The sequence below is a fragment of the Seriola lalandi genome, unplaced genomic scaffold (genome assembly GCF_002814215.2).
Source record: "Seriola lalandi dorsalis isolate HSWRI2012SDOR001 ecotype SW California unplaced genomic scaffold, Sedor1 jcf7180002054767, whole genome shotgun sequence".
Lineage (NCBI taxonomy): Eukaryota > Metazoa > Chordata > Actinopteri > Carangiformes > Carangidae > Seriola > Seriola lalandi.
The window spans coordinates 2,318,723-2,344,086 of NW_019525320.1; the positions used below are offsets into that span (position 1 = coordinate 2,318,723).

The 25,364-nt window shown below is 40.1% G+C and overlaps 4 protein-coding genes and 3 non-coding genes across 9 annotated transcripts; 3 read left to right on the plus strand and 4 right to left on the minus strand.

Moving 5' to 3' along the window:
• Positions 1–1,114: 1,114 nt before the first annotated feature.
• LOC111669051 (zinc finger BED domain-containing protein 4) lies at positions 1,115–5,821 on the minus strand. The gene is made up of 5 exons (XM_023425272.2): positions 5,124–5,821; positions 4,539–4,796; positions 4,127–4,386; positions 3,440–4,040; positions 1,115–2,614 (listed from the first exon to the last, which is right to left on the minus strand). The coding sequence occupies exons 1-5, from the start codon at positions 5,271–5,273 to the stop codon at positions 1,772–1,774; spliced, it is 2,112 nt and encodes a 703-aa protein (XP_023281040.1). The 5' UTR covers positions 5,274–5,821; the 3' UTR covers positions 1,115–1,771.
• A 125-nt stretch (positions 5,822–5,946) lies between these two features.
• On the minus strand, positions 5,947–10,988 carry vma22 (vacuolar ATPase assembly factor VMA22). Of its 3 annotated transcripts, XM_087178975.1 has the most exons (6): positions 10,740–10,988; positions 9,044–9,147; positions 8,836–8,942; positions 8,543–8,734; positions 7,199–7,260; positions 6,823–6,960 (listed from the first exon to the last, which is right to left on the minus strand). In XM_087178975.1, exons 1-6 carry the CDS (start codon positions 10,857–10,859, stop codon positions 6,955–6,957), a joined length of 591 nt encoding a protein of 196 aa, XP_087035101.1. In that variant the 5' UTR covers positions 10,860–10,988; the 3' UTR covers positions 6,823–6,954. The 3 variants fall into 3 exon arrangements, with proteins under 3 accessions (XP_023280999.1, XP_087035101.1, XP_023281000.1); XM_023425231.2 differs by lacking the exon at positions 7,199–7,260 and having other exon boundaries at positions 5,947–6,960; positions 10,740–10,984; XM_023425232.2 differs by lacking the exons at positions 6,823–6,960; positions 7,199–7,260 and adding an exon at positions 7,267–7,824.
• Positions 10,989–11,302: 314 nt separating this feature from the next.
• On the minus strand, positions 11,303–11,374 carry trnae-uuc (transfer RNA glutamic acid (anticodon UUC)). Its single transcript has one exon. It is a non-coding gene; the product is annotated as a tRNA-Glu (tRNA).
• A 690-nt stretch (positions 11,375–12,064) lies between these two features.
• trnah-gug (transfer RNA histidin (anticodon GUG)) lies at positions 12,065–12,136 on the plus strand. Its single transcript has one exon. It is a non-coding gene; the product is annotated as a tRNA-His (tRNA).
• A 771-nt stretch (positions 12,137–12,907) lies between these two features.
• Positions 12,908–14,708, plus strand: ebp (EBP cholestenol delta-isomerase). Its single transcript, XM_023425230.2, has 5 exons — positions 12,908–13,067; positions 13,255–13,567; positions 13,691–13,727; positions 13,826–13,956; positions 14,158–14,708. Exons 2-5 carry the CDS (start codon positions 13,258–13,260, stop codon positions 14,376–14,378), a joined length of 699 nt encoding a protein of 232 aa, XP_023280998.1. The 5' UTR covers positions 12,908–13,067; positions 13,255–13,257; the 3' UTR covers positions 14,379–14,708.
• A 1,058-nt stretch (positions 14,709–15,766) lies between these two features.
• Positions 15,767–15,839, plus strand: trnaf-gaa (transfer RNA phenylalanine (anticodon GAA)). Its single transcript has one exon. It is a non-coding gene; the product is annotated as a tRNA-Phe (tRNA).
• Positions 15,840–16,695: 856 nt separating this feature from the next.
• On the minus strand, positions 16,696–20,490 carry fkbpl (FKBP prolyl isomerase like). Its single transcript, XM_023425218.2, has 4 exons — positions 20,250–20,490; positions 19,015–19,182; positions 18,596–18,894; positions 16,696–17,568 (listed from the first exon to the last, which is right to left on the minus strand). The coding sequence occupies exons 2-4, from the start codon at positions 19,178–19,180 to the stop codon at positions 16,912–16,914; spliced, it is 1,122 nt and encodes a 373-aa protein (XP_023280986.1). The 5' UTR covers positions 19,181–19,182; positions 20,250–20,490; the 3' UTR covers positions 16,696–16,911.
• Positions 20,491–25,364: the final 4,874 nt, after the last annotated feature.

Genomic DNA, 25,364 nt, shown 5'->3' on the forward strand with positions numbered 1-25,364 from the left:
GGGGCTGGAGGACGGGAACGCTTCAAGCTGCTCCACATACACTCACAAACAACAACACACCCGTGGGGATGAGCAAAAACACACTTCTCAGAGATAACCACACTGACACATCCACACACAGATATCTGGCGACACATCTAAATCCACAGAGACATCCCGGGGTGATAATCATTAAGATCACAGAAATCTTTGATAATTGTGATCTATGAAGGAAATCTCATTGTATCTCACACAGATTAGCACACTTCCTCTGAAGTTTTCATCAACAACAAAAACAGTAACACTGGGATGAAGCTGTGCTGGTGAAAAAGAGACGTAATCCTAGTGACATTCCTTACCATCTCATCAATGCAATTCTTTCACAGCCACTCATCTCCAGGGTGATAGAGGCTATTGTCTTATTGTTCTGTATTAATCACAAAACCTTAATCTATGCATTTAAATACTTTGTGCCTTCTGATGTAGCATCAGAGAAAAAAAGGCTACAGCAACCCACATATTTTTTCTGCCATTTCTTTCAGTCCTTAAGCAATAAGGTTTTGTGGGCCTAGTTGGCTGTGAGGATAAAGGCCGTGTAGGATGTGACTGCTGTCTGCCTGCTGACTCAAATCTAACTGTAATGGAATTACTCGCAATTACCCTGCCTCCCCACTGGCCCAGCCCAGAGTAACAGAGTCCCTGAATAAAGGCGAACACACACTGGAACATTCACAGTTTCTCCTTCAAAGCGATGCCCTGCAAAGTGGTTTCAAAAATATTTCCGTCAGGTCAGGAAAAGCAAAAGTCTCTGTTATGCCACATGCACTCATTCTCTGCTAGCCTTGTGGGGCAGAGGCAGGGTCAAACTCATTTCAATTCCTCAAAGTTCAGAAGTAGAATTGGACATGAAATTGAAAAAGGAAAAAAAGTGCTGATAATGAAAATGAAATGGAATTGACCTCCACTCTGACAGAGCACATGTGGAGTTATAAAGGACTGACAGTGGAAAATATAAATGAATTAGGGTCAAAGAATGAGATATATGAAGTAGATTTCATCTTTTCTCCTCTGGCAAAAAGAGATGGTGTGTGATGCACACATGCACTCGCATCTGCAAACTACCCACACCTCTATGTTAGGAAGCGAAACTCATTTATTATGATGTCCCAATGATGAGGCATACATACAGAGAGAGACAGAGAAAAAAAACAATAAGGGGATGACTTATTGGTTACCTGCTGATACGCGCCTTCAAAAACAACATCCAATGAATTGGTCACAACCTCTGAGGTCATTGTATATCAGTGAAAATAAATCATATGCTACAGTATGCAATAACTGACCGTATGGTTATTGTTGGTATATCAATGTTGGCTGGTACAGACACAAGCTGTCTTTTGGGTTGGGATGATAGAGAGTTTGGGGGTTTGTGGCCTTGTGGCTGTCTGGAGACCCTGATCAGGCAAAAATAATGTCAAAGCAAATACACAAGTATTGATCTGCTTCTAGTCCCTTCAGTCCACAGCATGTGGTATGATAGTCTGTATGCTGGCTACATGGTAAACAGACAGCAATCCATACCCACTGTAGTCTGGAAACCCCTTCTAAAACTGAACCACTGCACTGAAATTCTGGTTAGTTCACTCCATCTCAGTGTAGTATGAGTACTGTGTTATGTTGCTAGCTCACTTTCCTTAGAGAGGAACAGAGGTTAGTATCCAAGAAGTAACATTACTGCAGGTACAAAGCTATCAGTTGCTGTTTAGTTAAAATAAAAGTTTGACCCTTCCCTCTAAGTCCATAGTAATCTGTAGTTGGCTTTGAGGTATAGTAGCGTCTCCAGGTTCTTTGGTAAGATACGGCCTCTCTCTGGCCGCAGGCAGCGCCCAGCAGTAGTGAAAATACTCCCCACCACAGTGCCACAAGCAGGTATGGTAAATGCCCTCTTGGCCACCTGGGCAAGCAGAGGAAAGTCAATTGCTTTACGCCGCCAGTAATGCAAAGCCTCCTCATCTGTTGGTTCCTCTCGTAGATACACGGTCAACTCCTGTTCTAGGCTCTTGGCCTGTGTTGTGGGTCTCTGCTTGATAAAAGAGAAGAGCTTGCAGGGCCGAGAAAGTGAGGAGACCGGCGATAGAGCCGGAGCAGGGGGAGTCTTGGATTGAGGGTGTAGGTCTGTGGTGGAGTTTATGGGGCTGGAGGCTGTGGAATGTTTGGATAACTCCTCTATGAGAACTTGTCTGTGCCAGTCAGGGTTGCTGCTCCAAGTGAGCTTGAACTGGGGGTCCAGAGCGGTGGCGGTGATGTAGAGGGGGTCCTCCAGGATAGGGGCCAGCCGACGCTCTACAGCCTGGCTGAGGCCCACCAGCAGAGAGGGGCAGTGGGGGGTTGATGTCTCAGAGAGATGCTTCCGAAGGCCCAGGACACACGGCAGCCCCAGGCTGATGGACACGTGTCTGTCTGTCTGTATGTCTGCCTGTCTGTCCCCATGCACCATGTCCCAGGCCTCAGTGAAGGGCTCCAAAGTGTCAGTGAGCTCCCTCAGGAGAGCTCTCTCAGAAGCACCCAGCGCCAGCTCCCCTGGACCACTCACCTCCTCCAGGAACTCCACTGAGTCCAACAGCCGCCGAAGCACCTGCATCAAAAATGAAACAAAAAGTAAAAAAATTTTAAAACCTTGGAATCACACTCTTGATTTAATTCTTGCTAAAAAGCCATTTGCGAGTCTCATAATATAAACCTTAATAACACAGCCACAGTCAAAAATTATAATCACAATTATTATAGACACATACTGTATAATAGTACTATCTCTATTAAGCATTTATAAGCAGCATATGAACAATAAATAATCAAAGGTTCATAAAGCACTATAATGTAGCTGGAAGAACATATTGGGACATTTTAAGTGTTTATTGGCGCATTTGTTACTGTAACTTCTCCTGTGAACCCTCACTAACTGATGCAGCTGGTGATTGACAATATCTAAAAAATATAGCTTTAACACAGCTGCAACACATACAAAATATGTCTTCTTAAAATTGTTGACGTGTCCTTATATCTGCTTACAATTATTGTATATAACATGCAATGTTGAAATGAAATATTTATATTGTGTTAATAATACACATGATAATATCATGATGGCAGATGTTAGGCCTTGAGGGTGTTTTTGTTTATCAGTTCATTCTTTTTGTGTGCTTTTGTTGAGTTATGGTTACAGACTTTCTCTCCACCTCCCTACACTTAAATTTTAGTCTAATTAATTTGCCAAAAAATAGAAAAATACACACACCCACACACAAAAGGTGAAGATGAATTTGACTGATATTTTTGTTTTTCAAATTTTCTATAGTTATCCAGATAATATTGTTATTGGTATATTCTTTTGGCCACACTAATCTGATATCATGACCTCCCTCTTCTGTATACTACTCAGGGACTTGATAATATTACATACCTTAAGCTGAGCAGCCCAGTCTCTTACTGCAGGAAGGGCAGTTCGTGGCCCCCCCACTGTCAGCCCAATGCCATCAAACACCTGGCTGAGTTTCTCAGGTGGGACAGCAGAGGTAATGTAGTTGTAGAAACAGGCTGCCTTGGCCAGTGTGGAGGAGAGCTGTGGACAAGAGCGTAACCCCTCTCTAACACACTGTTCAAGAGAGCGAGAGAAACAGTCCACCCGACAAACACCGAGACCCTGCTCCCACGAGTCCTCCCATTCCCCTTCATCTCCCCCATCACCATGGCCGTTCCTGATCCCTTCCTCCACATCGTTACCATTGCCCACCTCTTCTTCATCATTGTCATCTTGCAGGTTAGCAAGAGGAGGTGAAATCAGGAAACCAGGAAGACAACATGGCTTTATGGTCGTTGTTGCCAGAAAAGGGTCCGCAACAACACGAAATGCTCTCCCCGAAACCCCATGGGAGTGACACACTTCATCAAAATCTGACAGCACGCGATTCCCAGAGCTGCCACCAGTCAGGGGAAGGCACGCCAGCAGAGCTGAACGCATCTGCCAGTCAGATGTAAGAAAATGGCAGGTGACACCGAGGTACCTACGGAGAGAGACAGAAGACTCAGCAGAGAGACACTCAAACCAAGTTGGAATCGTGTTGTTTATATGTTGATTTTACATCCTTACCCTGAGGTGGCTCCAGAAAAGCCCCTCCAGAGATCCAGGCTGAGACTGAGGGCGTGTGCTGAAGCCAGGGCCTGACGGGTAGTCAGCTGGACTTGGTAGGCGTAGGCTGGGAGGAGCTGGCTGTGGATGTAGTGCTGAGGCTCCGGAGTGTAACGTGGCTCCAAGAGCTGCAGCAGCTCTCTGAAGCCTTGATTTTCAACTATGGACACTGGCTGCAGATCACGCACAATCATCTTAGCTATGGCCTCAGAGATCAAAACCTATGGTGACAAAACCCAGTGTGAATGACCCTTATTTTACAGCAGATGATTTGATGCATTGCCACATTGAATAAAGTAACACTTGTTATAGGATTACATAAATAGTAGGACAGTTATTTGCATCTCAAGTGGTGACGGACTATAATGCACACCTGACGTGGGTCATGTCTGTCAAACTTGGTCACCCCTCCTCCTGAACCTCCTCCTACTCCTCCCTCCACAATTCCCATTCCTCCAACACCACCTCCTCCTCCTCCTCCTCCTCCTCCTCCCACTCCAGTACTGATGGGAAGAGTGTAGCGGGTATTCCCTCCATTGCTGGTGAAACTGTGCAGGGAACCAGAGGAGTAACCCTCTCTCTTCATATCCTTCCTTTTCACAAAGTCATCATACATAGCCTGGTGCTTCCGCTGAATGGGAGAGAGATAGAGAGGGACACAGCAATGTTACTGGTTGACAGGTAGAACACTTCATTCAGCGCTTAGGTGTGTACATCTCTTCACCATACTGTCTTGTCTAAATATCAGTAGCTATAAGAAGATACAGTGTGGCTAAACCTGGCTGTCTTTACAGTCAGGTTTATGCAGCTGACACTGTGTAGTATACATAAAAGAAAGATGCTGTAGGGCCAGCTGGTTTAGCTGATGCTGACAGAAATATTAGACTGAGAATAAGTGTAGAGGATTTGTCCCTTGATGTTAACATGCAGACAATACCTTTTATTTTGAAATCATTACCTTGAGATGTGTTACGAAGTTGGACGTGACGCTCCGTTTCGCCTGGATTCTGGTGCCACAAGCCTTGCAGTTGGACTCGATTTTGCCATTTTCACCTTCAAACACAATATTAAAGTAATCCAGAATAGACACCTTCGAAACTGACGCCATTGGAGCCAACAGTTCCTCTGCTCCGGAGTAAAATCAACTTGCGATCAAGGGCAATCTGAGTGTGAGGTATCAATCTCACCTCGGCTCTGATCATGAGCGCAGGCCAGCGTGTTTACTTCCCAACCCCTGATCACACATCAACAAATGTTGCTGCCAGTTGCGCAGACAAAAGAAAATTGAATTTCAGGCAGGAGTTAGCGTCGCTCGCACGTCCGAAATCGGCCACAATCAGGCTACAACGGGCTGCTGCGGATGTCTGGAAACATCAATAATCTAACAGTGAGGCTACATCCGTTGTTTCTGCGCTCCCATCCGTCGATCGGACGCAAGTGGAGGGGAGGCAGAGCGGTGTTTCATGGAGGTATGTAGACAGTAATATAATTGGACCAGGAAGTACACACAATAAACGGGAGTTTCGTATCCCATTTCGACAGTTCCCGGTAATGTTCGGCTGTCCCCAGTCAAGATGCTTGGATCCGAGGGTGGTGGCGCTCGGTCAGATGTTTTCAATTATACCCATGTCGTTATAATAAGAGGAGGCAGTTTTCTCCTGATGTAGTAGCATTTCATAAACGATTTGAAAGTAACACCAGATGTTTATTTTAAATTAAACATAGGACTTAATAAAAAAAATAGAATAAGACAGTATGAAAGACCATTAGGTACCACTGTCTAAAAAGGAATTCTTTATTAAGAGCTAAGAAGTTTGAAGTAATTGTCTTATTAATGGTTATTAAACAATTATTAAATCTAATTTTTTGCTAACTAGTTATAAACCATTAATAACAACGTTTGGGTTGCCAGGATGTGAAAAATACCCTCACTGATTGGACCTGAATAAACTTTCTCTGTACTTATAAAAAAATCAGTGCTACAAAGAGCTTTAACCAAATCAGACAACAAAAATAAATATAGAATACAACACACTGACACAAAGCCATATACCTTTACAGAAGGTAAATGGCTGCAGAGGATCTGGACCAAAATCTACTTATTTAGCATTACAACTGCACACATACAAAATAAAAGCGATAAACACTGAACAAAGGCATTTTCCAAAACCTGGCAAGCTACAATTCTTATTAGCTTATAACTGAGCTATGAAGCATCAGTAAATTATTTATTAATAATTTATTATGCATAATACAAATATTCATAATTAATGAAGCCCCTAGATTCAAATCATAAACCCTTTGCTGCCTCATCACAAAGTGGTGGCGATCGTTTATTGAAAAAGTTCAAACAGGTTCTAGATTTCTGAATAAATTAAAGTCAAAAGCAAAGACTTAATTGATCCTGAGAAATCCTCAGACAGCGTTCCCAAACACATCCATCTCAAACAAGAAGCATCAGTCAACCCAGCACAAAACAGGATCTAATACCAATTAATCATAAAGAAGGAACCGCTACTTTTGTGATCTTCACTTAAAAATCCAGCAGTTAAAGTTCACTGGGCCCTGAAATGTATATACTGACTCCATCAGTCGCTCTCTGTGGCCACAGGCTCTTCTCAGATCATCTCTCCAGCTTTGCCTCTTTGCCTTAATTCAGTCTGCCACTTTGTCCATCTGAGCAGCTGAGGTTGTCTTCTGGAGAACGTGTTTGTCATTCATGCTGTTCCTCAGCTCCCGTCTGCTGTTCAAAACTGCAGTCTGAAGGGTTGCAATCTCAGCGGACAGCTCTATAACTGTAATATGACAGAAATAAAAGAAAGAAGATGAAAGATGAGGAAAATGATTTACTGGTAGTTAATTTATCTACATAAACACATCTATATCCATCTATTGTTGGGAGTATACACACTCCTGTGGGCTCAGTATACTGTGCACTAGAACCAAATGTGGCCATGTGAGCTCATCACACAGCAGCTAAAGAAAACACATGCAAATAAACAAATAACAATCAAATGAAGAAAACATCTTTACCAATGTGATCGCATGGTGCAAATATAGAAAACACAGCCAAATACAGAGATGGGCTGCAAACTCTGTGACAACACAAACAAACACAAGCAAACAGAGAAAATACAACACAACACAACACAACAAACACAATACAGAAACCCTGAAGTTGCACAGAATAAAACTGAACCGAGATGCATTACATGAGCAGTTTACGGGACATACTAAAAACCAGTGAGCACACTCGGACATGAGTGTCTATGTTGGCCTGGCAAACATAGACTATGTGTATTTTGTCAGTGTATTTGAATTTTGAGTCTTGTAAACACAAACTCTCAGAATGTTAAAACTGAAATAAAACATTGGCTCATTTTCCAACAACACTGACAGGATGTCAGCTAAAATGTTTTTCTATTTTGCTTGTGTAATTGTAATTTCAACTTCCTTGTAAGATACCCAACCTCCCAACCTCCCACCTTCTCACCAAGATATCAGACTTTTAATTGTAATTGTAAATTCAATTCCTTTGCATTTCAACTACCTGAGACACCCAACCTCTCACTTTCTCATCAATATTCAAACCCTTTTGTATTTTAAATTGTGTTGACTAGACCTCTTAACTTCACACTTCAGGGGGTCTGTGCCGATACCTGCGAAAGACAAAAGAGTGTGAAAGCACACCATAGGTAAGAGGCCGACCCCACAGCAGACAAGGGACGTGAAACACACCACAGGGGTGGGCCTTTCCCTCAGGTATAAATGTTCAAGGTTCCTCATGCTCGGGGTTTTTCTTCATTTTGAACCGCTTGCATGTTGATTGACCTTTTCTTTGCAAAGAAAATAAAACCTTGTTGGTCGACGGAAGTCTCTATTGCATTCTTCACCAAGAGCAGAAAATTTCCACGACACTTGTTTTTTTTGTTTTTTGTTTTTTTGGTTGTGTCTTCTGTATTATAGGGGTTTGGTTACGCTGCTTGTGTGTTCTCAATTTTTGAGTTTTATTTATTTGCCCTTCTAAATTCAGTGCATGTGCTGTCATGTTGGTGTAGATATTTTCTTATTTTCTTCATTTGCTTGTGTTTTGTCTATTTGCATTGTGTTGAATCACTGTAAGAATCTCAAGTAAAGTAAACCGATATGTACAACTGTTGAAACATGTTTTTTTTGGTACACTGTAAAGTGCTGCTTTTGTGAAAGAAAACTACATCTATCCATGGCTATATCTGCATACAACATCAATTCAATATGATGACCTGCAGTAACTTTGGCTGCATCCAGAGGTAATCACATACCATTTCCTTTACTATGGTCTCACCTTAAACCCAAATCGTATAAAGTATACACTTGTTTGGACACGTAACACGATACCTTGCTTGAATGACGACTGCGCTTGTTTAAGCGATTGCGGCACCAGAATCCCAAACCATTTCAGTGGATCTTGCTGAGGATTCTGGTCACTTCGTTTGACTGGAGTTACTTCAGGAGCTTTCTGACTCCTTGCTTTATCATTTGCCTCTTTTTCTGTGATATCCTTTTGAGGTTTGTTTCTTCTCCTGACACCTGTGAAATTAGATAATATAATGAATTAAAAAAAAACAAAAAAAAACGGTGGATGTAAACAAGATACATTGTTAGCATCACACAGATCATGGTAGACTCACCTTCTTCTTGAGGTCCAATATCCTCTATGGATGTCACATCTTTTCCAGACTCTTTACTTTGTTTAACTCTTTCTGTGCAGAAGTCCACCTCCCCATTTTTTAGTGTTCTGTAACACACACAAGTCCCAGTCATAAAAAGGCTTTCCAAAACTCACAGTGCACATCGATTCACATTGGAGCATTAATTTCCACACGTCTAATTTCTCACCTGGCATGAACACAGACCAGTGGCTCAATCTCACTTGCATACTGAAGTGCAGAGACTTGTTTGTTTCCCATGGAATATCGTGCCTTGGACATGGTGAACCATCCCTGTGGGGAACACATAATGGCAACTTTACATTTCACATAGGTGCTAAAGTAGATGAAGAGGATAAACAGTAAAATTGATGTCGTGAAACTTAAGAAAGATAGAGTGATAAATAGATTGTGTAGGAATAATCCTGAACCATCAGTAAACTAGCAGATATGGAAATTGAGTATCCTTCTGCGGGAGTAGACTCATTCTGATTGACTGTTGGAGGACAGTTTTGGGTTCACAACAGTCTTGGTAAAAAAAAATATTCAGCTGCAAAACCTGCAGAGAATGTATCAAAACTAACTCTGATTAATAGATTTACTTAGTATAGTAGGCACACATTAAATTACATTACATTGCCAAATATTTAAGGTTGGCTGCACATATACAGTACTTTACATTCATTTTAGGCTCTTTAGATGTTTAAAATCTTCTCCATCACTCCGTAGCATCAGAGAGGCGCCTGATTGTTCCCATATAAGGAGTCCTACAACAAATGCTTTGGCCCTGATCTCAGCATCATGGAGTGAGTCTGAGATTACATGAAGAGACAAGACACTGAGACAGTTCTCCAAGATGCCTGGAACAACCCACCTACCAAGCACCATGAAAAACTGTGCACATGCATGTGGGAGAATTGGTGCTGTTTTAAAAGGCAAAGGGTGGTCACACCAAATATTCTTTTGATTTGGGTTTTCTTCTGTTCAGTGGATAAATAAAACTATTCAAAGAATTATACTTAAAAGCATCCTTACTTTATTTTTAGTGCCTAAAACTTTTGGACAGTATTGTACACACCCCGGCTGCAACTAATGATTTTTTTCATTACTGATTAATATGATGATGATTTCCCCTATTAATCAAGTGATCTATAAGACATGAGAAAACTAAAAATACCCTTCACATGATCTTGAACCTCATTGTAAGGTCATTAAAAGTCTTATAGATATAGTCCTATCAAAATACAAGACCCCCAAAATATTCAATTCGTTATGTTGCAAAAACCAAGAAAAACTGAAAGTTGACACATTCGAGAACCTGGAACCATCAAATGTTTGACAGTTTTGATTGAAAAATGATTTAATCGATTAATTGAATGAATAGTTGACTCATTTCTTTTTCGTTCAGCTAACTGATTAATCAACTAATCACTGCAGCTGTGGTACATACATATGTTTGCCATGATATACCTAATTATTTTCATCATCTATGAATCTGTTGATTATTAATGGTCTATGAAATATGAGAAAATATTGAAAAATGTCATACTGCCCAAACCAACATATTGAAATGACTTGTTTTGTCTGACCATCAGTACATTACCAAAAGATACTATCATAGAAGAACATAAAAACCAGCAAATACTCAGATTTGAGAAGGTGGAACCAGTGAATTTTGACAAACATTCAATTAACTACCAAATTAATCAACAAATTGATAAATGAACAGTTTCAGCTCTATTTTTAAAGGATTGCGTCTTCAAAAAACATTTTTTTGCACATTTTATACATTTTTAGACACACAATATGGAAAGATATAGATGTATGAGGCTGGCGAGCTCGCTAAAGGAAATTACAGGTAAAGTCTGAACGGTTTTCTGCGCTACCTGCTCTATGAGAGAGTTGAGAGTGGCTCGTTTTTCCTCCAGTAACTCCAGCTGGTCCATGAAACGGAGCAGCTTTCCGTCCAGTGACAGAGAAGATTCCTCCAGTTCTGAGATACCCATGTCGGCTTTTCTACTAGCTCAAATCCTTTTTCATACAGCCTTTACCACCGTCGTTTTCACTATAAATCAGCCGTCCAAGGTTAGAATAAATTGCACTCCACTACTTCCGTATAGCATGTGTCACATGATTTAGATCACGTGCAGACACAATCCCCATTGCAGTAAAACAATGACAGTTTAAGATCACGCTATCGGTATTACAACTCTGAAAGTATAATAGATAATTTGAGGTTAACTTCTAGGTAGGTTCATAGCAGCCAATACCGAAAAAGCCATCTGTATATTTGTTAATAATGTACATGACGAACTGTTCATACTGTCATTAACTGTTATATTTTAGCTCTTGTTTGAAATGATATGGCAAAACCATGCTCGTGAAAAAAAAAAGTCTTAATAATAGGTAGGATCTTTTAAAACGTAATCCAAAATGATCAAAAAGGTAGTTCCCATACCGGGAGTCGAACCCGGGCCGCCTGGGTGAAAACCAGGAATCCTAACCGCTAGACCATATGGGACCGGTGCTCACTTCTCAATATCTACCAAATTGAACTTGAAATATACGGGGCATGTACTCACAGCCTTGACTTGAAGAACCAATACCAGTGTCCCTTTCACATGTAGTACAATTATAAAGTAGCATAGAATGCAAATACTCAGATAAAGTACAAACTTACATCAAAGTTAGTACACTTCGTCAGCTAATGTACCTAGTTGCATTTCACAATTCAACCTGAAGGAAACTTCAAAATTACTTTAAAATGAAGGCTGTCTAAAGCTAACATTAAGGTACACGGTACAACCCTCAATGTGCAATTAGTGAAACAAGGACTGTGCACCACAACGTTATAGTGAAAGATATGCTGTTTTACTTTTTTATTTGATAAATTGCTAGGAACGTTTAAGGATACGTTTATGTCGCACGGATATTACAGATAATGGCAGATATCTGTAGCCTTAACGATAACAACAGCGGGGAAGTGTTTAAGTGTTTTTATTTAAAAAAATATCACCGTTACCATTAGTGTATCATATGGAGCTTAGTCCACCAACGATTAGAGTAGCGTGGAGATGTAGCAAAAGAAATGTAGAGATGCAGATTATTTTCACCGAGACAGACTTACCCATAAATGGTAAGGATGACTGCCTAACTCAAACAGTTTCATAAAGCCCTCTGTGCCTTGTCGTAGCATGACTCCCAGTAGCTCGCCGTGATCGTATAGTGGTTAGTACTCTGCGTTGTGGCCGCAGCAACCCCGGTTCGAATCCGGGTCACGGCAGGGATAAATCCCTGACACGGCTTGGGAGGACAACTTTTTCCTCCTCACGCGAAAACACTGGGTCTAAAATATTGCAACCGCTTGCCGTAAAATAAAGCATATGTCAGCTAAGAAATGTATATAGTATCTTAAATCTTCCCTAAAGCCAATGCTAACAGTTGAAAACAGTTGCTAACAGTTTAATGTGCTTCTCGTGTATTTCAGCTTTTATGTTCATGTTCTTTGAACTATTTCAGTGTCATGTCTTTCGTTAATATGATCTATCTATCTATCCATCTATCTATCATCATTTATTTGGTTATCAATTATATTCTGTGTACATAAACAGAATCTAATAAGTAACTGCTTTATTTGCCTCTGGATTTTAGTGGAGTAGAGTTGATAAAAAGAAAGTATAAATTGAAATATTCAAGCAAAGTACAAGTCCCTAAAAATTGCATTCAAGTACTAAGTACAATCCACTAAGTCACGTCCCACCACTAGAAATATTGTGTCATTTTGTAAAATCATTATACTTTAAATGCAATATCGTTACATAAAGTGCAGTAATTTACCCTTCACCCACTGTGGAAACACGGCTCTGTACATGAAAAGAGGGGACAGTCAGTCGGAGTAAGAGGCGCTCTTTCATTGGTGGTTGCCAACGACAACGTCAATGTTCCGAGATGAAGAGCCACTGAACGTGCCGGTAGATCGCATGTGCCGGTAGGTCTATGCATACGATCTTCTGATTGGTGATTGTAATCACCAGTAGCCGCCCCCTACTCAAGTGAGTTCCGCGTTTGACTTCATCGGCACTAGTATGGCATGTAGTTAAAACCGTAACGGACTATACATCTATTGCAGTATTTTTTTAAAAAAAATAATACTCTGTATTCAATACAGAGGTGAAACTCTGCACTGCAGTAAACCCATTTTAATATCATCACTGGTAAGAAAACACTGACTATTGCTTTTGTGTTGTTGGGCTCCTTGAATAAAATCTTACCTCTAATAACTAAATAAAGATAAATGACAAAAATGTAAAAGTCTCAGTTCAAGTTATCTATGGAATTGTTGAAATCAATCAGTTTTGAGCCTTTTGTGGATGTTTTTTTTTAAATAATTTCTTTAAACAGATCATGGATGCCTCTTCAGCAACTGGAGTTCTTCATCCCTACTGGCCAAGGGACCTTTTGATTCCCACCTATGTTGCCAATGACCGATCTATGTCAGAGATCCTGGTGTTTCTGTTTTCTGTGTCCGGAGTGTTTCTGCTTGTGACCTGGCTGATCTCCGGCCAGAAAGGGGCCACTGGCAGGCTGGGGACGTGGAGGCGTCTGGCTGTGTGCTGGTTTGCCGTCTGTGGTTTCATCCATGGTGTCATCGAGGGCTGGTTCTCACTGTATTATGATATTATTCCAGGAGACCAGAGCTTCCTTTCACAGCTCTGTGAGTATACAAACAAACAAACAAACAAACAAAAAGCTTTAAAATAAAGTGCATTAGTATCATATGTTGCGTATTGGAAGTGATTTTTTGGTTAACACAGTATGTTTAATATCTCTCTCACAGGGAAAGAGTACTCCAAAGGAGACAGTCGATATGTAATGTGAGTTCATCTTTGCACAAAATAATTTTAAATGTTTGCTTAAAAAGAAGGAACAATGCTATAAGTAATTGCACCCTGCATATTTCTTTTCTCCCTAGAGCTGATAACTTTACTGTCTGTATGGAGACCGTCACTGCTTGGTTATGGGGACCATTCAGCTTTTGGGCTGTGTTTGCCTTCTTAACAAACAAGCCCTACCGATTTGTACTGCAGCTCATCATTTCATTAGGTAAGAACGTGCTACAACACTTAAACTGTGGGTTGATTAGGTTGTTAAAGCATCTCTATACTCACATATAAACTGAATGTCAGTGTCCGTGACCCAAAGTGAGCCTTTGGGGAAAAAGTGGGCCTCTCTTACAAGTTATCAGAATCCAGTGAATGTCTATAATATGTATATGTTGGGTCTTGACATACAATCTGATTCCAGGTCAGCTGTACGGAGCGGTGCTTTACTTCTTCACAGAGCACAGAGATGGCTATGCTCACAGTGAGTTGGGACATCCAATCTACTTCTGGTTCTACTTTGTGTTTATGAATGTGTTGTGGGTCGTCATACCACTGGTGCTCATTGTGGATGCATGGACACAGATGTCAGCAGCCCAGACACACATGGATAACACAAAGTCACACAAGGCGAAGAGGAAGTGAGCGGCAACAGGCAAAACTGACTGTAGGACTGTGGGACACTACAAAGGGAAAGAAGACAGAGCATACAATTTGTATTGATAAAAAAAACAAAAAAAACAATATGAAGCAAAAGAAATGTTCACTTTGTTGGAGTTGGACAAATCTCATCTAAAGTTTGTCATGCTGTACCTGTTGCACTGCATTTTGAATTTGATAACAACTGTTGGCAAATAATAGAAGTTGAATTTAGACTGCTACTTGTTTTTTGTGGCTATGATAATAAAGTTTTGGATTTTATTCTGGATTGGTGGAGCCTTAGGGAGAAGAGCAAAATAAATATTTTTTTCTCAACATCATCTTCATCTTCCTTTAAGCTGCATAACTTCATGAATGAACTGAAAACTGCTTTAGGTGACATTAAGTACATCTTCACACAGAACCAATATTAAAGTATATTAGTATTAGTTTTTTGCTAACAAAAGACTGTGAAGATTCACTTCAGTGGGTAATCTGAGTATGTTAAATCCAAAAGAGCCTTCAACCTATGGCTTCAACCCAACGCCTGCAACATTTGAAGCCCATTTTCCACTGGTCATAAAAAACACTAAAACCCGCTATTATTGGGCTTTTGTCAGCAAAGGAAAGGGGTACAACCGACATTTACACCCGAGTCAAATAACTGCAGTAGATACGGGTATTTATCGGCTCTGGCTCCTATCGGCATTGACGTAAACACAACACCCGGTTGAACCTGCAAATTTGTCACCCCTTTTTCTGCTGCAACGTCTTTCAGAGACAGACACTGTGAACAGACATGTCACCACATGTTAAACCAGTCAATCAACAAACGAACCATATCACATGGAGACTCCTACACTTTTACAGTAGAAGTAAACCGGGCATGAGACAGATCCGTTTGACCAGTTTGCACGGCAGCTAGCAGCCCACTCTCTCTCTCTCCTACCTCCGTGCATGTGCTCTGTAACTGCATGTGATGACTTGGCTCCTTTCAGTTGTGTGTGTCCTCAGTCCGAAACTGGGTCCGAACAGAGAGGCTCGACTGAAAGTGGGAAGGGGGTGAATTGGCTTTTATTAGAGTTTACTGTCGTTTGAAAACCCGCTTACACCCGGTAATTTTGGTGGAAAAAGGGCAGATAGCACATACGGTCCTTTAAGGTCCTCTTAATAAGTGAGGAAAAATTTACATACAATCGATCTAACACAATATCACACACTAGAAATATATTGATAATACGGCTTTCATTGTATTCAAACCATAGATTATGAAAACATTACATTAGTACGTTTGAGACATGAGACACCAATCTCTTTTCTCTCCTTATGACATAACCACTTGTATGTACAGTGTGTTAAGATTTTCAAATATCGGTATTAGAGCGATACTACACGCCGAAATAGCTCAGTTGGGAGAGCGTTAGACTGAAGATCTAAAGGTCCCTGGTTCGATCCCGGGTTTCGGCATTTTGAGTCAACACAGCAGAGCGTAGCCGCGTGCACAGAGGAGACCAGTCAGACAACCTACTATGCAATCGACAGATGAAGCCTGCCACCCTGTGGCTAAATACAACACCTACAACATTTGCATTTTTTCGGCCCTCATTTCATGTACTGCACACTGAATACTACCAGCCGTGGAGGAAGTATTCAAATCCTTTACTTAACTAAAATGATCAATACTACACTCTAGACATAGTCAACTCCATTTCAAGTAAAATGCCTGTGTTGAAAATCTTATGTAAGTAATTGTAAACATAATCAGGAAAATGCATGTAAAGCATTAGGTGAAGGTACTCTGTATTGCAGAAAGATGGCAGTAGAATTTTTACTTCAATGAAAGACTGCAACTAATGATGTTTGAAAATAATGATAAATGACCATAACAATGGTGCATTCACACTCCTTGTCTAAAAAAAAATAATTAAAATAATTAAAAGGAAAAGGCAGCAAATCCTCACATTTGAGAAGCTGGAACCATGAAATGTTTGTAATTTTTGCATGAAAAAAAAAAAGACTTTTCTGACAATCGACTGACTTATTAAACATGAATCAACTAAGGTTTTGTATGTAAAATTTGAATTTGTTAAGTACCTAATAATTACAGCTGTCAAATAATTACAGTGGAGTATTTCCTTCAGGAAAGTGGTGAAGGATAAGTATAATAAGTCATGAAAAGACAATGCACTAGTAAAGCACAGGTACCGCATATTTGTACTTAAGCACTGTACTTGAGTAAATGTGCTTCGACACATTTCACAAGTGAATACCACCATGATCTCAAACACCACACTCCCAGATGAGCACATTCATTGCTTCAAAATAAATTGTTGACACATGGTTTTTACTTTGAAGTTACATTCAGGGAATTCACACAATCAGCAAAAAGTTGGGAGAAAAACATGCATCTACAGATTAATGGCTTTACATTTGAGCTGAAGCAGTGGCTACAGATGCACTTCCAGTTAATTGTGAATAATGAGAAATCCCATACCGTTCTGCTGATAATATCTGATGACAAAATTATAATATTTAATCTTCAGCTGAACATTTTGCTGAGTCTCAGCCCCAACTGTATGTTTGTCTCTCTCTCCCTACTTGCTATGTCCTTAAGTGCCTTCAAAGCAGCAGGTGATTCTGGCTGCAGCTCCAGTAGCTTTCTAAATGCCTGCTTGGCCTCCTCCAGCTCATTCACCTTCTGGCAGGCCTGGCCCAACCGGTACCAGGCTTTAGCCCCACAAGGTTCCAGCTCAGTGGCTTTAGCCGCACTGGCCTTAGCCTGCTCTGGTTGATTCAGTTTTAGCTGGCACAAAGACAGGTTTGAGTGGAGCTCTGCTTTGATGGTTTTGAATTCATGAGCTGAAGGAAGGTGCTGTGTTTCATCACCACTGCTTGTGTCTCTCTGCTCCTTTGCTTCTTGCTCTTTTCCTTTTTTCTCCAGCTCTCTGACATGGCCATAGAGAGTGATGAGGAGTTTAAGGGCTCGGCTGTAGCTGTCTGCGGCTCCCCACACATCCCCACTCCTGAATCTTACTCCACCCCTCTCCTTGTGGGACTTCACCCATTCCCATTTTTCACCAGGAGACATCTCCCAGGATTCCTTGCCTGGCGTGAAAGCTTGGAGTTCAACTGTGGCACATAAAGGTAGGTGTTCCTCTGCAGGAACAGAGACATTTCCAGCTGGAGAAAGTAGCATCTGGGTAGAAAAACACAATCATTAGACCTCCTGCATACTTTAATTGTTACATTCTTAGAAAAGAAGAAACCATAAGAAAATAATGTAATGGATAATGCCACAGTTTGTGCATTTAGCCTTTTAGCTTTAATCAAGAACATTAGAAAGGAAAGCAACAATAGAAAGAACGTTCTATTGCTTACCAGTTACCCAGTGAGCTTTTTGTCAGGGAGCATGGGAAAATTTGTACTTAATCAGGATTGGCAAAATGCTTATTTTCTATTTTGGGATCACCCTTCTCTGTGACACTCTCCTAACTAAAGGCTTCTTTTCAGGCATCTGCTCCACATTGTCACTTTTGCTCTTCTCTGCCAAATTTTAACAAGTATAACAATTAACACAAGTTTTTTTTTTTTTTAAAGAGACTGATCAGTCTTGAGTGCCGCTGGACAGCCTTGATATTAAAACAAAACAGCTTACTGTCAATGTGATTCCATAAAAGTGGGAAAATGTTATAAATCAAGTGGCATATACAATCTGATCTAAAATATCTTTTGTGTGACAGCAAAATATTTGCATTCCAATTTTTAATTTTCATGTATTGAGGGGACCTGATAGCATCAACTGGTATTACTATGTTATAAAAATGACTACTTTAAGCCCATCCATCTTTATATATTACACTGTTTACCTAAAGCAATATTCAGAATATGTTGTATGTCCATAAATGTATATAAATATGTTTCCACAGCTTGATTAAGAAAGAGAGAAGTATGGGGAAAGGATTTTAAGACTGGGCAATAAGCCTAAAAATGTATTTCAGAACATTGATGAGAATGCTTTATAATATCAGTATATATCACGATATTGCAAATATCACATACTCTTTAAATATGCAAAACAAAAATCCTAATGAGTGATTTTGTCAGTTTTTACTTACAGTTTGCAAAGAGTTTTGTAAAAACAATATTATCACCAAAAGTTTGAGTTTGGGCACCCCTGAGGGAAATAACACTAAATGATTTCTCCACACTCTCCTCACTCTTACCTCACATTTCTCTCCTGCTCTCATTCCCTCCAGACATGCCTCTGTGATATCGCACTGACCGTCCCCCAGCCTCAGTGTCGTCCAGTCACCCAGTGGGACCTGCAGTACAGAGTCCTGACACCTTGGGAAGGCTGTTTCCACTGCTTCTGTGACTTCAGTGACTGACTGGTCAGATTGGATTGCCAGCTTCTCATTTCCCTTGTCAGATACTGAATTCTCGGTCTCATCCATGTTAGCTTTGAGCCGCACTCGGACTTGACACAGTGAACCCAGCCTTGGACAGTAACCAGCTGAACGTGCTAGAAAAGACAGAGACATTATGTGAGCTAAATTACTGGATACTAAACACATTTCTATTCTAAAAATATGAAAATGGATCATATATTGAGGTAAGAAGTAATGTTAGGAGAGCTACATACGTGTAACATATCCAGATTTAGACACAGTTTGTTGACTCTCCTTGTGTGTTTGCTTTTTCTGGACTTTCCAGAGTCCTCTGGGACACACTGACACCCAGGAGGTGACATCGACACTGTCATGATCACCATGACTATGCAGTATTTCCAGAGGGTGAACTGGATCCATCACTGGTTTAAAAAAAAAAAAGTTACAACATTAATAATCATATCCTCAGTATAGACATCCATCATTGTGCATTTGACAATAGACATTTTTTCAATGAGATGTAGTGACTAAACATTAGAGCTGCAAACAAGCCTGTGTTTCCTGAGACACCATACAACCCCGTTTTGTGTTTGCAACTAAGTTAAATGAAGGGTTGTGATCTCCTGTGGGATAGTCAAACCTAAAAAAAACTCAATATCAGACTTCAGAAAAAAGCTACAGTGAAGTAGTTGCCTGTAGAAATGCAGAATCTTACACCTGTAAACATAACATGTGCTTTGAAACAAAGACTTAAATACCCTGATGAGGTTTTTCCTCTCAATGCTTACATTTTCGTACACTCAGTTAGCAGTTTATCAGTTATACTATAGCTAAAATTAAATAAAAGAGCCCTGCATTAAATCCTAGCTTCATGAACGAAGGTTATAATCTTCAGTTTTTGTTGAATCTGTTTTAAAGAGGGGTATTAGTTTGTCCATCCCGTTTATATCACTGAAGTTAAGCTAAATAACAGGCACCTCTTTGTTTAACACAACCCAGTTCAACAGCACCACGGACTACATCCTCAATAATGATCACACTGCTGAATCACAACTCGTAGTAAACTGTCAGTCGAATAAAACGAGCAATTTAAATACATCGCCTGGGCTGCCTAAAAGTACAACATGCATTTCTTTTTCATTTGAACAGATTAATCGACGATGGAAAAGTTCATGGGTAGTTGCAGCACTAGTTACAACCATGTAACTATTTATAAATTCCGAGCTAACATTAGTTATTATTTTCTATGACTGTTTCGCTAAGGCAGAGAAAGTTAGCAACAGTGAAACCTGGGGCCGTGTGTCTCAGTCATGTTCTGATTTATACTAACGTGCGCATTAACGATGACCCGCCGTTTACTAACAACACAAAGTAGCGTTAGGTAGCATCATGCAGCTATCGAGTCAAGTCAAAGCTCCTGGATTTCATTACTCCACATAACACTGGCAGCGGTTAAGTGCTACGCGTCATTTAAAGGCGTCTCTCTTACCTCATATGCAATTATAATATGAAGAATTATTTATCCCATCGATAACCAACAACTAAACTGTCAAAGAACAGAACAAACGGTGGATACTTCGTGCCTTCTTCTTCTTCTTCTCCAATTTCTTCTTCTTCTTCTTCTTTTTGTTTCACGGCGGTTGGCATCCAGCTTATTGGTGCATTACCGCCACCTTCTGCTCCGGAGTGTGGAATAGACTTGAAATCTGATTTCCCACGAAAATAAATGAATAAACAAACAAATTAATAAAAAATCATATACACCCTTACCTGCACTTTATCCTCTTATTATAAAACTTATCCATTTCAGCCACCTGATTCCTGTGTATCCATCCTCTAGAGTTTAAACTCACATTATTTTCTACTGGTTCTTGTTATATGTTATCTCATTCTTTGTATGTTAATTTGTTGTAGTGTGTTCTGTCTTCTCTTCAAAAGCTCCCTTTATACTTTATCTTACTCAGTTATTCTGAGTATAAGAAGCAATGTTAGACCATGAGTGTCGTTACATACACAATGAATGAAATTTTCCTTTGTGCTGAAGACAGGCTGCTGTGTTACCAGAGTGATGCTTCGGTAATCACTACCAATAAAAAGTGCTGATTAAAAAAGAAGAGAGGTCTTGCTAGACGTGATCTTCTGCTCACCACAATGTGTCTAAAGTACAGTTGCATGGAAATGTTTGTGCACCTCTGAGCAAATGACTACGTTTTATTTCATGAACTTAGTAACTCCCCCTTTGGAGTGTGAGCCAGCTGTGGCTAGGCCAGGCTGGGCTACACCCCAGGCCAGGGTCATTGACATGCACTCTCCTCACACACACACACACACACACACACGCACACACACACACACACACAAGCAGTTTACATCTCTGTCTGTGTATTGACCTTTGACTTGCACCACTCATGTTTAAGTCCTGTGTGTTAATCTGTCCTGTCAGTATGAGTTAGGGCTCTATCTTTTGAACACTAGAAGACCATTAGGTCCAACAGAGGAATACCACAACTTATGTGTGTGTGTGTGTGTGTGTGTGTGTGTGTGTGTGTGTGTGTGTGTGACAGTGAGAGAAACAGAGAGGAAGAAGGTCGCCTTAGATGCAATCTATCCTCTTATATGGGGCCTCTATGACCCTTGATGAGGATGAGACGAGGTAATAAACTTGCTACACTAATGAGATTGCACCACTGGATAAGGAGAGCCATACAGATTTTGCTTTTAGGACTCCTGAGATGAAGGTTTCACATGTGTTAGGAGTTCATGGAAAGGTTCATGCTCCAGTTCAAGTCACTAACACTAGAATTTTTCTATTATTTAGTGAGAACAGAGCAGTATAAGAATTTTCCCACAGTGAAGATAAGCAGTCTGGACTAAATCAGAACTTCAGTACCACTTTCTGATAAGGCCCTATACATTTACAAACCTTTTATAAGCTGCAATTAATGGCTTTATTAATGGTTAATAAATCATTTACTCATTTACTTTTGCCACTTTGTGCAAAATCCTCCTCCAGTATGCAGAACACATTGCTTGTCTTTCCAGCAAGTTCTTTAATTCATTAGTGAGACCCCTCTGATGGACAGTTTGACCACTTATCCTCTGGAGAAGGACTGCAGGACATTTGCAACCAAAATCCATTTATTAACTAGGCAAACAGTGCATTAGATGGGTCTCCATAATGAATTAAAGAGCTAAAAAGACAAGCAAAGTGCAATGCGGGAGGAGGATTTCCCATAATCTGGCAACCCAAAAGTTATTCTTATACGTGATCTGTAAAGTATTAGAAAGTCATGTTTCTACAATTGATACATCTATTAATTAACAGCCTATTAACCCCTTAGAAATGATGCCTTTTCATAACTTGTTTCAAAACATCTTAATCGTTGGGGTCAAACACAAATTATGACAATGAAATGAAAAACAATACAGTAGATATGAACCGAACCGAATTGAAAACATCTGGATATAGTTATAGGCCTTCTCAGTCACCATCACCATTTTTTATTATTAATCTTACAGTAAGGACAAGCTACTTAGAGAGAAATCACCAAGATCAACTGCTGCAGTGATCAACCTGAAATGTGAAGAGATATGAACATAATCACTCACAAGTTTGAATAAAAAGGATCAGAAAGATGGTGAAAACAGGACTCACAAACTAAATATCCATGGGAAAGATTGATAGTGCTAAACCTCATTCAAACTTTACTCTGTGTGGAGACAGTGATTGCTGTGTGATGGGAAGGTGACTAAATAAAAGAAAAATTATGCAATTACAAACCAGATTTAAACACAAGCCTAGAATTTATTTTACAGCTGAGTCATTATGACAGATGTTGCTACTTTTTCCAATTAAAGGTTTATGTCAAGAAATTTAGATGTTTTATTAATTTTCCAGTAGGGGTCTCTCTTTTCCCAGCAATATGTCATAACTCAGACAGGCTCAGCACTGACCACATTGCACACAGCATGTGCAGTGCAGTCAATATCACCGGCTGGGTGATATTGACTACAGCTTTGCAGCATCTCTGCCATAATTCTTGTAGCAAACAGTTCCTCCAAAATGCACCGTTCACACATTCACTCAGCTAGAAATCAAATATGGACAAAAACTAAATGTTTTATATAGAGAGATTAAGTGAGAATACAATGCTGCTTTTTATTGCTCTGGAATAAATTATCTTTTAGAGGTAACACTGACGATTAACCTTTTTTAACACCTGACATCTTAATATTTTTGGCTAAAACATAGGCAAGTGTAATTACTAAATCTTTGTCATCAAAAACTTGAAAAGATTTGAGAAGAACACAAAAACTGTTAATTAACAAAATATTACTTCTGACTTTGTTTATGGAAACTATCTAAGCCACTTAGTCAAGTTTAAATGTTTGTTTATATTATGCTTATGCATTTAAATGAGAGAGCACTCTTGCCACTAAGATAAGTCTGCAGTGTTTACAGTGTTGTTTTTATTCCATTGGAGGGAGTATTTTTCTGGCCAATTAGTACTTTTGTACTTCAATCCATGTCTGTGTTTTTTTCTGACCAAATATTTGTTGTTTTCTAGTCGCCTTTAGTTAATATAACCCACAGTTCTGAAAAACATTCTGTTGTGTTTTCCTCTGTGAGATAACACAACATTGACCATTTTCAGCTGAGTGCTTTTGTCTCCTGTTAATGAGGTTATGGTGTTCCAACAAAGACCCAAGTCTTTGTTTGAAAGGTGGTTTTGGACCTGTTTATCATCAAGCTTTTACATTCTAATGACACTCTTAACTAGCGTTTTATCATTTGTGGGTGTACTGAAAATTAAGTACTGTATAGGTTAAAAGATTGAGGAAAAGGTTGAAAAAATTGTCTACAGAGTACCAAGCTGTACTGACAAGTAAGTCTAGCTGTCAGACAGGAACGTGAGTATGTAAAAATGTTTTTTAAGACAGGATTCAGAAACTGAGACCATGTCAGTAGACCGAATATTAACTGGAAGGCTGAATCAGGCTGACTTGAACCTGGTCTACCAGGCCTCACTCAGGAGACAGTGGGGAAGTGACTGGGGTGATGTGGGAAGTGTGTTTGGTCTTTGTTTGGAGCCTGGCTACTAAGTTCTGCACAGTCTAAGGCTCTAAGATACAGCTTGAACATGAAGGCAAACAAACATTACAATAATCCAGGTGTGAAGATATAAAGGTGTGAATAATTTTTTCGCTACAATGAAAAAACAACATTGCTTGGATCTTGGAAATAACCCTGAGTTGGTAAAAATGTGATTGGACAATTTTTTGTGTGTTAGCACCAAAGCTCTTAGCAGTACCCTTGAGTATCCAGTAGATCTCGAGTAAAGAGGTCGGGCGGTGGATTTGTTTACAGAGGTGCTCAGGGCCAAAGATAAAGACCTCTGTTTTGTCAGTGTTTTACTGCAAAAACTTTTGTGACTTCCATTTTTCTCACATCAGCTAACCAACTCTGAAGTGTGGCCAGCTTGTTAAAATCAGAGAACTTGACAGAGAGATTTAACTGTGTGTCATCTACATAACAGTGAAATAAAATGTCACAAATCGTGCTCCCTAATTGCAGCATAATGCAGTGAGAACAGAACTGGTCCAGTAATTGATCTTTGAGGTACACCACCTGCTGTCTGAAGCTGAAAAAGTGAATGACTCAAGTGAAACATCCATTTCCTGTTTGGATGAGGGTAAGAAACAATCCAGGGTCGTTCCATTAATACCTGCCCACTCTTTTAGTCGATTGATTAGCTGTATTATATTACATAATAATTATAGTGCATTTCCATTTAATTTTCAACCACCTTACGCAGGAATAATTTGAAATATTTTTGGCTGCCATTATATATTCATGAGAACAAAGGGAAACAAAAAATGTGTCTGTATGAATCCCATCCTTCTCCTTGCAGTCTACCCGCACTGTCCCACCACCTCTTTCTATAACTCTGTCTTTCCCTCTTTCTCACACACACGCCAGAACCTTCACTTCTTTAATCCTTCTCCATGTGTTACCCATATCATCTCTTTCTCCCCTGCTTCTCCTATCTACCCTCTCCTTCAACCCCCTCACCTTCCTCTTGGCTCCCACTGACTTCCCAGCTGGCCTCTTGTGAAATATCCCAGTGGGTAAATTCAGAAGCATGTATCCCAGGGCTCGTGGACCTCTCTATGTTCGCCAGAAGGGCGTTGCAACCTGCCAGTAGTTGGGTCCAGGGAACAGCTGCAACCTCAGCAGCCAGGGCTTAGCGCTGCTAGGAGGGTTGGTACGACCTCTGCTAGCCTCTCTGAGGGGTTCAACATGCGTCATTCTGGGAAAAGGTGGAGTATGACAGGTGAACAAAGAAGAGACGTGTGCCAGATAGAAGAAGAGAAGATAAAAGGGGAAATCAGAACAGAGGAAACTGTGTTCTAGAGATAGATAGATAGATAGATAGATAGATAGATAGATAGATAGATAGATAGATAGATAGATAGATAGATAGATAGATAGATAGATAGATAGATAGATAGATAGATAGATGTGAATTTGGGTGGAGATTTTTCTCACGAGGATAAAGATGGACCGACCACCAGCAGGATCACACAGCGTAACTAACCGAGA